This window comes from Opisthocomus hoazin, chromosome 3, assembly GCF_030867145.1.
Source record: "Opisthocomus hoazin isolate bOpiHoa1 chromosome 3, bOpiHoa1.hap1, whole genome shotgun sequence".
NCBI lineage: Eukaryota > Metazoa > Chordata > Aves > Opisthocomiformes > Opisthocomidae > Opisthocomus > Opisthocomus hoazin.
The window spans coordinates 65,608,216-65,620,880 of NC_134416.1; the positions used below are offsets into that span (position 1 = coordinate 65,608,216).

Below are 12,665 nucleotides of genomic sequence, written 5' to 3' on the forward strand. Positions count from 1 at the left end.
ATAAATTGGACTAGACATTCCTTAATGCTACAGGGATAAAACAATCTTAGATACTGATAATCTGGGAAAAAACATTACTGTTAATGAAGAAGAATGTAATTTTCATTAGTTTGACAAATAAGAGGCATTCCACTAAATATCAAGCAGTTCTTTTCTCTTGTACATTTTTGGGAAAGAAGTCATTACTATATAAAAAATTGTCATGATTTCTTAAAATAACTCAAAGTTTGGACTGTTGGACTGCTATAACAATATTATATCAGCAAACTAAGAAATATGTAAAAACTTTATCCAGTGAAGTGATGCTAGGCAACTTATAGCCTACATCAGCTTGCATAAAATGATTTCAAATAATGAATTTCAGAAAAATTCAAGCATCAGATTAAACGTATTACCAAAACAGAAAGCTTGGTGATCTACAACAAATACACACTCAACTCTAAACGTGATGTTATCTTCTGAGACCTTCTATTGGTCAGAAAACTATTTATATCTGAAACTGTATCTGACACGTAGATACCCATTTACAGTAACATCTCATTTTTAATCATAATTTGCTTCAGGACTTAAGTTTGGAGACTATGATATACAATATAACACCTTTTTTAAGGTAATTAAATTTTTTTTTTTTGATCTCTACTGAGAAAGCTTCAGGGAAGTTCTGGTATATTTCTGAATCACACCAAAACACAGTTAGTTCTCTGGCTAACAACTCTCATAGGTAGGCAAACCAATATCCTCTCATTAAGAGAATCTTATCATTATCAAAAATATAATAAATAAAATCCATATTGCAATTACAAAAAACATTTGTGTTCTGTGCAGAACTGATGCACAAAGATTAGTGTCCTAAGAGCAGAAAAAGGCACATTCTACTACTGTCATGTTGTGCAATGCTTGCCAAAGAACTTGTAACAATAGTTTTACCTGGCCATCCACACGTATACATTCATCAAGGTAAGCCAAAATCTTTTCTATCAGACCCAACTTTTTCACAATGCCATGCATTTTGGTATCTGTGGGAAAAACAAAAGATAGTAAGAATCACTGGTTCTCCACCAATTTAATATTAAACTTCTTTCTGCAAGATCACAAACTCTGTTGATAACAAGTTTCCAAAATTGCCAATCAACAGAAGAAATACAGCTCTAGCTCTACCAAGGCAAGCCTCCACAAGTCTTTTTATCTGACTATAGTAGCCTCTTCAACATTAGACTCTTAAATGTCTTGCATAACTTCCCATAAGAACTTCATGCTCCACAATTATAGTGATTCCCAGTGCAACTCAATTTCAGTCAAATGAGGATTTTACTTCTAATATTTAAAGTCTTCAACAGTTTAATATAGAACTAAAAATGGTATTTATAAAAACTCAATCACCATGAAAGTATTTTCCACTGATCTTATCCTTCAGAGTATCTGGTTTAATAATATTCAATGACAACAAAAAAAGCTATGCCATTTGGGTTGGTTGGATTTGTTGGGGTTTTTTTTAAAATAATTACAAAGTGATTCTTCATATGAAATTTGTCCTGATAAACCTGCATTTTTTCCTTTACAATTTTATCCTATGCTATGTTTCATATTATCTTTTGCCATCTGAAAACTTTGGCAGCCATAACCAAATGTATTATTAGGATTTGAGTTCACTAAGGAAAACATACTTGAATCAGAGTTTGAGTAGGCAGGGTAGAAACATTCAGGTTTGAAACTCTACAGTTATAACTGTGCACCTAGTCAAATAGCGTTCTGTGCAAGATTGCTTACTTGCATCTTAATCCAATCATATCCTCTCTACCAGAATTCATATATATGATTATATACATATTTTATATCGACCATTGCCTCCCTCACTCAAGACTGAGTATCTAGCAAAGAATCTGAAGCACCATTAGTTCTGAGACAGATCAAACGGAAGAACATTAGAAATGAAAAGCAGAACGAAAAGCACTCTTACATAGCTTACAGAATTCAGCTTACTCCTCTGTTACTCGAGGGAGCTGACTACGATTTCTTATTCTTGAGAACAAAAACAACAAATACCTATTTTTTTTATTTGAATTGGTAGATTATCCACCATAGTGTTAAAAATCTGGTCCAACAATATAGATAAAAATTACAAAGAGTATCCTTAGCAGACACACACAGAAAATCTAGCAAAACTACAAAGCTCACGCAATGATCAGCAGATGAATACGAAGTTTCTGGAGAATTTTACCTTCTAAGATGATAGCTAGCTGCTCAGCTGCAGACTTCCGTAAAACTAGGTCAACAGCATCAGAAGTCAAGACGTCATACAGCTTTTCAACAGTTTCTGTCTAAATGTAAAACTGTATTAGATTTACATCCAGTATGCTATTATGAAACAAGGTAACCAGCCGACTTTCCTAACAGAAAGCAGAAAATAAAAATATCTAAATTCCTTCTTAGGAATTATTAATATTTGATTAGATTCCACATGCATGTAATAAGAAAGGATTAGGTTCTAATCCTTTTGCAACAAATATCTAATGATACCTGTGGACTATAACAAGGCAATAGTTTCTAGCACAACAGAAGCAGATTTCTAATAAATACTGCTTAATTTATACAGGACTACAGAAAGCTCAACACTACACAGAAATGACAGAATATGCTTCTAAGCCTGTGAAGTGGACTGACTTTTTAATGGTAATAGGACTGACTTTTTAATGGTAATAGGGTTAGAGAAATTTAAGTAATCCTACATATCCATACAAATTTCAGGTCCTAACTTTTTGAAGGATGTAGGGGAAGAATATAAATCAAGTGTACAGCAAGTGGTCAGAATATTTTTTTTCAGAGCGCAAGCATCTTAGCATTTGTTTAACATACTGTTGTTAACCTGAAAGTGTTGAGGGTAAAGAATGAAGAAGAATGGAGGGGAGACAGTAAAAAAAGAAAAACAAAAGAGGTACAAGTATTTGACCTATGGGAAAAACTGTGATTTATTTTTCACTTTGTGAAAGCAGCAATACTAGGAAAAAACAGAAATAAATTTGTAATCTGTTTTAGAATATTTCACACTAAAAATTATTTGTGCCTGTTTCAGTAAAAATTGATTTTGTGAGGGAAAAAGCTCTATGTAAGAAAAATCAGACTCTACCCATGCACAATGAAATTGTAAACAGAGTAGGTCTGTGCTCTTTGTACTGAAGTCTTGCTGTTAACTTATCTGCAGAGGAAAAAAAAAGAAAGAAGGAATTCCTTTTCTTACTGTTGCCTATGGCAGCATTAAAAACTACTGTTTAAGTTCACACAGAAAGAATGTATCAATGGATTTCTTCTTCTGAAGCAAGCCAATTTGTATGAAATATTGCAACCTTCAAAATGTGTTAAGTTCAGTGACTGGGTAGCTAGAAGAGCTGAACTATGACACAACATTTAGACAGAGTTTACTCACCTTAAATATCGACTCCGTTTTATCATCCAATTTTAGCTCAATAGCTCTTTCTATAATAAATAAGTTTGAAATGCTGGAAAGCACACTACCATGCAGATGCGGACGTTTCAGGTTTGCCCCTTCTTCATTCAAGAGATGGAATGCTATATGTTTAAGTGCCATAGAACGGACCCTAAAGGAGTAAACAAAATACATGCATAAAGTCTTCATACTGGAAAACTTTAGCTGTAGAGTTAAATAGTAATTAGTTTAAAAAAATTAATACAGTGGCGGTGGAAGTACTTACTCAACTCAGTATCGATTAATCTACCTTTCAAATCAACCCACTGCATAATAATCAATTGGTTTTTTAGAGTAGACATTTTTGTCATCAACATTAGTTCTGAAATGCTACAGGGCATTACTTACAACTGCTTTTTGGAAAAGAGAAGACGCAGAGCGGCCTGTAGTCTAGTAGTTTTAGGAAGAATACCCTCTCCTTTCTCAGAGGTTGTTTCACTCAAGGCGAGGATACACTTACCTAGTGTATCTTTTGTGTCAGCATAACCCTAAAACAAACAAACAACGAACAAAAATTTCCAAAAATAAAAAAAAATCCACTTACTAACTTATAAAATTAGACAAGATAATTCTCCTTTTAGGGGCTATGGAACGGTGGCGATGGGGCAACACCCCGTCAAAAAAGCAATAACTTTAAACAAAATATTCTATTTCTGTAGATTAATATTCCTCTGTAAAAACAATTTTTAAAGTTCATAAATGATCCTGTATACCAATCAAAATAAAGATTTTTACAGGGCCCAGAGGTGCTTTGTCCTGAAGTTTTACCCTTCAATCTGTTAACATGACGGTGCTCTGTAACGTCAGCTTCCATTTCAAAAAAGCAAAGCTCAGTCCCTACAAGAAAACTACTTCAAAACATTAAATCCTATCTACTTTCAGATATTTAGCCAAAGCATTTTCACACACAACCAAGACAAATCAGAATCAGTTATGTCAAGTAACAATACTGCAATCATTTTAACAGCAGAGTAAAATACAAGTCATTTTACATGTACTGGGTAAATACAGGCCTCTGGTATGCTCTGCTCAAGTATCTCTTGTATGTAGTCACCACAGGTGATGGAATAGAGGAAAAATCTACTCACAGAAATGAGAGCAGGGATAAGTTCTTTCTCACATGTTTAGCCTACAGCTTATACTAAAACCCCAGCTATTTAATCTTGAATATCAATGGAAGATATGTATGTGGGTAACACAGAAAAGCTGAAGTTAATGGGCGAGAAAGCTCTGAAGTAACCTTTCTCCCACCATTTCCAAGTTCTCAGTGTATTTCCTTTGCATATTTTTCTGAGCCTTCTATTTCATGATCCATCTTATTTGCAGTTTCTCCCCATCTTTGCCTTGATTTTTGTGCAGTTTATTTAAGGGCTTAAGTTACATAAGCCGCTTTTTCAACTTATGGTAATACGGAGGTGCAGACAACAACTGAATATATAGCAGTGATACAAACAAGTAGGCATAATTATCAAAAGCGATAATTTTGGAGGAAAAAAAAGACAAAAAGTACACTTAGATCTATTAGCTAAGTTAAATAAAAGACAGAAATAAGGCAAAAAACAGGTATCAGGAAAAACAGACATCGGATAGGTGCACTAAAATATCTAATCCCTAAGACTATAGGCAGACCATAGAACAGGCATTTCTAGCACTATAGAAAAAGCAATAAAGAAGTTGGATGAAGCAATTAGGCTGAAAATCAGACGGAGAAAGGCAAAAGTTCCCATTTAGATCAAGCCAGCAGTAAAGATAACGAAAAGAAAATTTGCATATTATTACAAATATGAAGACTAAGGTCTAAGGATAACACTGACTGTTGATACTTCCATAAAAACAACAAATAAACCAAAAAACAACTGTCAAAATATACAGAAAATACAGTTTACACCTACTGCTATTGAGTGCATACTCGATCAGAAAACCATATAATCATCACAGAGTAGTTACAAATTTCAGATTTAAGATGTGGGGGTATGTTTTAATAATTATTAACTGATTTTAAAAAGCATGCAATGTTTTAATCTATACTTGGATTACCCACACATATCTTCAAACCACTTAAGTCCCATTCAATACTTGCTGATTTCTACTAAAAAATTGCAAATTTCACATTCTAGTAATACCAGGCTAAAATATGTCTATACATTCAAAGCAGTAACTTTGATTGGCACTAGGACCCCTATAAAACATTTATCGATCTGACATCTGACAAAACAAGTCTGTAGGTATATTATTGTTAATCTGTGTTCCACCTGGTACTGAGGTGAATATTCTGCTTATTGTTTAACATGACAGTGTTGCTGTTTACATGACTTCATATATCAAATTCAGGTTAAACCACTTAGAAGTACCTGTAAAACAGGAATAACAGGACAGAGGGCCTCAATAAACTTGTTCCAAGTCAATACTGCCATTATTAATTGTCCCTGCAACAGATGCATCAGAATGGCCTTGGCTGTAGAGTTCACCTGCTCAGTAACAAAAAAAGAAGCCAATGCTATCACCTATGTGCCTAGGTCAGTTTGTCAATGCTGCAATTGGAAATGTCACACAAAATCATCTCAAAGAGAACGGATGTACAGACAAAATATTATCACTGCAGAAAGCTGCTTATAAATTGTCAGTCACACTAAACTTTGTTAGAAAAACCTCTCAGAGAAAACACACAAATAGTTCTGCCTAAATAGCACCCAATAATTTTCCCCTTAGAACTCTGGTTTGTCTTTTCTGAAATAAAATAAACCACTACGTCAACTTATACACCTGCTAGTCCCTCTATCCTGCAAGTAAAATAAACTCTGTTTCTTTTCTTTCCTGACCCCACATTTCTGGGGCATTTCATTCCCGGTCTTTATGATACGCTTCTGAAGACACAGGAAGAAAAGAGACTTAAGAGACTTGGCCTGTTACATGGCCATTTCACTTTCTTGAGGCAAACAGTCAAACCAAGAAGGCTACCAAATATTTCAAACTGTACATGAATTTATCTGAAGCTCTTTATCAAAAAGGAAAAAAGGTATATGATACAGCACTTACACTGTATTAATATAACCTGCATACAGTATGTAATGTATACTATATGCAATATTAAAGTATTTACAGACTAGTATTATTACCACAATGGAAACAGAGGGGAAAAAACAGCTTCTCAGAACTCAGGCTTCCTTACATAGTGTAAAAAAACCCTACCTTTAGCAGCTAAAAAACCTTCATTTAATGCCAGAGCTCAAAACCCTCTCACTTCAGGTAACAGGAACAGCATTTAATAATAACACTCTAGCCTATCTTTAAGGGACTGGATTTGTAAAATAACGTGGCAAATCTTAAGCCCAACCTTGGAATACAAGGTCCTTCTCAGTTTCTTCTAATTGTCACAGGTCTGAAAGATTAAACTAATGCTTTATGCAAACTTAAGTAGCAGATATACATCCAAGAAGTCAAAAAAAAAAAAAGCTTAGATATGATCTTCATTATTTATTTAGTTAGAAGACTAATAAGAATGCATTATAAGGTAAAGAGAACAAAATGAGGTAATTTTGTAAACATGTATTCTCTGTCTTAATGATCTTTTTAAATTATCAGCTGAAGTCTATTTGTTAGGCTTGACCAATCACTGAAAGACAAAATTAACAATCTTTCTAATAAGGCATCCAAGTGAGTAGTCAAACACAATAAATGCTTTCCTTGCAAAAGATAAATTACATAAAAGATATCTTTTTACTTCTTTTAAAATGCTAACATCTCAAAAAGCACTTTTAAATGGAATTGTGCACAGTACTGTGGTAAAAAAAAAAACTCGTTTCAGGAAATCAGCTGGAAAAAAAAAATCAATAAAAATTTGTTAGTCAACGTTCTCTCCCCTCTGACTGTAGGGACCTTACAGATCAGCTATAAAGTAGTTAGAAATAACGTAATTTTTCCCCCTCTGAGAACTCCCTACTTAGCTTTAAATGGAAGCTAGGAAATAGTGGATATATGGTAAACATTCATGCATATAAATAAACCCAATGGAAATTTGGTCCTATTCTATAATACTATAAAACACTTCTATAATACTTAGGTAATTAAATTTAAACACACATGTGTTTGTAGTGATGAAATACATTTTTATAGTAAAGACATTGCAGGTTCAAAATGTCTTTTTGCCTCTCAACCAATGCATACATCTCAGAGGTCATCCCACCCTTACAAAGACTTGAGACTTCATGTTTTCCACCATACACACTATTCTATTATATGCACATTTTATTAGGGCTGAATATATTACAAAATAAAGATTAAAAAACATAGCATATTTAATTTTTCATTGGTCTTTACTACACTTAATAGCATCCTATGCTTAGAACATTATTTTGTCTCTGAATACATCATAAAAAAAGAAATCTTTCCATTCACTACAACTTCATTGTTTGCATAGCCTTTCTATATACAAGAAACCGTATGTTATCAAAACTTCAAGTAAGCCTCAGACCACCATGGAGAATATCAACACCTACTCTGCATGCACATCAACTTAAATATAGCTACTACACACAGTACCTCATTCTTGTCTTCCTGAAGGCCAAATGTACAGATTTCATAGAAAACTTTCGGATGAAGAAGAAAATGTACTCCGTGGCAGACTGAAGGCACAGACTTAGCAATATTGTGTATACCTAAACAGTCCTTCAGTAAAAATAAAGTTAGTTACTATTAAAATTCAAGATAGTCTCCACTACTACATCTTGTTTTACAGACTGCCTGAAGTTGTCATTCAGTGAAAGGCTTTCTCCACACAGTTCAGTAAACTACAGTTCTGAAAGCTGAACATTACAGCCCCGGAAAAGACACCATCATTATAGATCACCAATTGAAAATTCCTGTTGCTACACAGGACTAAGAAACAAAAAAATATTTTTATTTTTACTTAAAATGATAGTGAAATAAATTAGAAAAACTTTATATGTCGTTTGGTATTACATTAAAAGAAGCAAAACTGAAAACAGGCAGGTAAAAATCTCACAAAAAGATACAAGTGTCATTTAGTGGAGATAGGTTGGGGTTTTTTTTTTCCCAAAACACTAGCTCCAGCATCTTTGTACATTAGTGACTTGTGCTATAGGCACAATAAGTTTAACTGATGCCCATTACAGAAAATAAGAATTACGAGAAAGTATGCTATCAAAATAGAAAAGTGATTTGTATTTCGTGAGCCAATATTACTGAATATTTAAAATGACCTGATGAATATGACATTGCTATTCTTAATATAGAGTACACTCAGAAACACAGAATCACAGAATGTTCGGGGTTGGAAGGGACCTCTGTGGGTCATCTAGTCCAACCCCCCTGACAAAGCAGGGTCACCTACAGCAGGCTGCACAGGACCGCGTCCATGCAGGTCTTGAATATCTCCAGAGAAGGACAATCCACAACCTCCCTGGGCAGGCTGTTCCAGTGCTCCGTCACCCTCAGAGGGAAGTTCTTCCTCATGTTCTTCCTCAGAGGGTAACCCCCAACATCAACACAGGCTGGCAGATGAAGAGATTAAGAGAAGCCCTGCGGAGAAGGGCTTCAGGATACTGGCAGATGAAAGGCTGAACATGGCCCGGCAATGCACAATTGCAGTCTACAAAGCCAACCGTATCCTGGGCTGCATCAAATGCAGTGTGGCCAGCACATCGAGGGAGTTAATTCTGTCCCTCTCCTCCACTCTGGTGAGACCACACCTGGAGTCCTGTGTTCAACTCCGGAGCCCTTAGCACAGGAAAGACATGGACATGTTGGAGCAGGTCCAGAGGAGGGCCACAAAGATGATCAGAGGGCTGGAGCACCTCTCCTATGAGGGAAGGCTGAGACAGTTGGGTTTGTTCAGCCTTGAGAAGGGAAGGCTCCAGGGAGACCTTATTGTGGCCTTTCAGAACTTAAAGGGGGCCTATAGGGAAGACAGGCACAAACTTTTTAGTACCACCTGTAGCAACAGAACAAGGCATAATGGTTTTAAGTAAAAGAGGGTAGATTCAGACTAGACAGAAGGAAGAAATTTTTACAGTGAGGGTGGTGAAGCACTGGAACAGGTTCCCCAGAGAGGTGGTAGATGCCCCATCCCTGGGAACATTTAAGGTCAGGCTGGATGGGGCTCTGAGTAACCTTATCTAGTGAAAGTGGGGGTTGGACTAGATGATCTTTAAAGGTCCCAACCCAAATGAGTCTGTGATTCTACAAACCTCATTTCAGCAGACATGCAAAACTGAACACGAATAATTTTCAAAAGCAAAATGGAAATATTTCTGTGTAACAGCAGCAAAAAAACAAAAAGTGACCAGCATTATTAAGAATCTTTTTAAAAAATAAAATTGTCAGTCACTGGTTTTTCTCCCTCTAGAGATCCTGTCATTCTGGAGTGGAGTACCTGAAGTAACCCAACCAAGTACATTTAATACCAAAAATATAACAGCAAAGTACAAGCCCAGACCTATACAGATTTCACAGCATATAACATGGTAAACAGAATTTGCATTAAAAGTCCTCTTAATGAGGAAATCATATAACATGCAATACTTAGCGCAACACGAAGAGCATTAAGCACTAGTTCTAACCTTAACCACTTCCAAACAGCAGTGATAGGCTTCAGTTTTTATACTCAGCAAAGGATGAGACAACAGACAGAGAAGCATCTTCTGACCCTGAGCCTGGAGCAAGGAGTCAGCCTCTGCAGACTTCCAACTAAAAATTAAAAATAATTAATTTCACTACAGTACCCAAAGATGTCTGAAAAAAATTTCTCATTAAATTTCAAGAAAAATACATCCTGAAAAATGACCTGACATACAGAATTTCAGAGATCACAACATATTTGTCAAAACCACAGTATCAATCTTTACATTTGTACATTCTTTTATTGTTTATTATATCTGTAGGTAATCAAAGACCATAGTTTGCCAAAATTTTCTCATCAAAATTAGAAGCCTGAAAAATTTTTATGTTCATCTGGGAACAAAATTCTATTGAGCTTCAATAGGCTCCTTAGATAATGGTATATGATTATAAAAATATTCTATACTTTCATAGTTTTTCCCTCAGGGAGGTAAATGTCCACCTCAATATCCGTCATGGTTCAACCTGGTAGCCAGCAGCTCTGACCATGTAGCCGCTCACTTGCTCCTCCTCCCCCTCCCGTGGGATGGGGAGGAGAATGGACAAAAAGTAAAACTTGTGCGTTGAGATAAAGACAGTTTAATATGACAACAAAAAAAGGATTATATGCAGTGATTATAATAATAATGTGTAAGTAAACCAAGCTATACACAATACAACTTTTCTCACCACCCAATGACTGATTGTGCAGCCAGTCCCTGGGCAGCAATTGTGGATTTCGTGGAACTCACAGACTTTGCAGAACTTACGGAAAAAGATCAAACTCATGGGTAAGACTGAAGTCACGAAACCAAAAAAGGGCGAACTCCCGGAAAAGAGAGTTCCTGCCCTCTGGTCAACCCCCATTAATAAACTGAGCATGACATCCATGGTACAGAATATTTCTTTCGGTCGACTTGGGTTAGCTGTCTGGCTATGCTCCCTCCCAGCTCCTGCACACACATTAGTTGAATATGGGAAACCGGAAAAAGTCCTTGATTTCATAGCAGCAACTAAAGACACCAGTGTTATCAACATTCTTCTCGTACTAAATTCAAAACACAACAGTTACTAGGAATAAAATTAACTTTATCCCAGCTGAAACCAGGACACTATCACAAAGGGAATTTATGTTACTTAAAAAAATGAAGTGAATTTCCTGTTGTCTGAAACCGTAATCAAACAATAATTCATTCTAAAAGCATTAGAACACTGAAAAGTGTTCTGGCGTTTCATAATTTAAAAACACTGATTAGAGAGCTCTTAAATGTAGTTTGCTTTGAAAAAATCCCTGAAGTCAAATTCTGCATCAGTATAAAACTAAGATTTTGTATTAATAATTAAGTGTTCCAACACAGAACTTTTCCAGGTATCACAGGGTAACCTAAATTCTCTAACTGGAGACATGGAAAATCTAAAAAGTAATAAAAACATGCTGTTTAACAAATGAGATGCCACACTGATATACATCATCTACAATAAAATAAGTACTTCAGGATTTCTAAAAGTAAGTCACACAAATATACTTGCAATAAAGGAAATTTTTAAAAGTTTGCAAGCCTGATCGAAGTGTTTTAAGACTGTGTTCTGGTTCGGCTGCTCCCGGCAACAAAAGCGCCACGCTGCCGCCCCTCCCCCCACCGGGGTGCGGAGGAGAATGGAAAGAAACAGGCAGAAAACTGGTGGGTTGGGATAAGGGCAGTTTAACAGAACAGCAAACAAAGTGAACCGGAACAACGATACAGAAAAGGAGAAAACACCACAAAACAGATCGCACAACAGAGCCTCTCTCCCGAACCGCCGCCGCTGCATGCTCCCAAGCCGCGAGAGAGGTCCCGCCGCACCGCCCCCCCCCCCCCCCCCAGGACCCAGCATGATGGCACATGGTATGGAATACCCGGCTGTTTGGCCAGGTTGGGGTTGGGTCAGCCCACCCGGCTGTGCCCCTTCCTGGATTCTGGTGAAAACTAACCCTGTCCTGGCCGAACCCAGGACATTATCCACCCCTTATTCCATACCATCTACGTCATGCCCAGGTCCCCCATTGTCCAGTTGATCACCACCACTTCTCCTGTCTCCAGATATCATTCCCTTAGTCTATGGATCATCACTCTAAAGTGTCCGTTGAGTTCATTTAATCCATGACTTCAGGCTCCATCTGTCATAATGGTCTTCTGTGGCAGGAGAGGTGATGTGTGGTGGTAGGCAGTCACTTGCTGCATCCAGAGCTCACGGCTGATATATCTGGTGCGGCCCGTGCCCACAGTCTGCAGGAGATGTTGATCTTGATGAAGTTGCTGGATGCTAGTTGTTGAAAACCAGGTCCAGTCCCATCATCGCTGTGCTCTGCTAGGTTTTCATCGAAAAAGTCCATCCTTCTTTAATCTGGGCAATTCTTACTATGCTACTACTGGTACAAAATATAACAATTATAACAGTGATAACAGACAGTGACAGGGTTATTTAACAACTAACTTTATACAATTTATTTATGGACTGTTCTCGCCCAAAATTAAATCCCCATGAGGTACACATCGGACTTCCCTATCCTTCCGCATTACTCACCAGG

General features: G+C 36.6%; 1 protein-coding gene across 5 annotated transcripts in view; it reads right to left on the reverse strand.

The window, feature by feature from the left end:
* The window catches only part of RTTN (rotatin), a 100,503-nt gene that overhangs the window by 58,555 nt on the left and 29,283 nt on the right, over positions 1-12,665 (reverse strand). For all 5 annotated transcript variants that reach the window (XM_075416546.1, XM_075416545.1, XM_075416544.1 and 2 more), the window contains 7 exons: positions 10,060-10,186; positions 8,021-8,146; positions 5,833-5,949; positions 3,830-3,969; positions 3,422-3,593; positions 2,219-2,318; positions 928-1,016 (listed from right to left, as the gene is read on the reverse strand). In XM_075416546.1, coding sequence (XP_075272661.1) covers positions 928-1,016; positions 2,219-2,318; positions 3,422-3,593; positions 3,830-3,969; positions 5,833-5,949; positions 8,021-8,146; positions 10,060-10,186 — 871 coding nt within the window. The remainder of the gene's footprint in view (positions 1-927; positions 1,017-2,218; positions 2,319-3,421; positions 3,594-3,829; positions 3,970-5,832; positions 5,950-8,020; positions 8,147-10,059; positions 10,187-12,665) is intronic.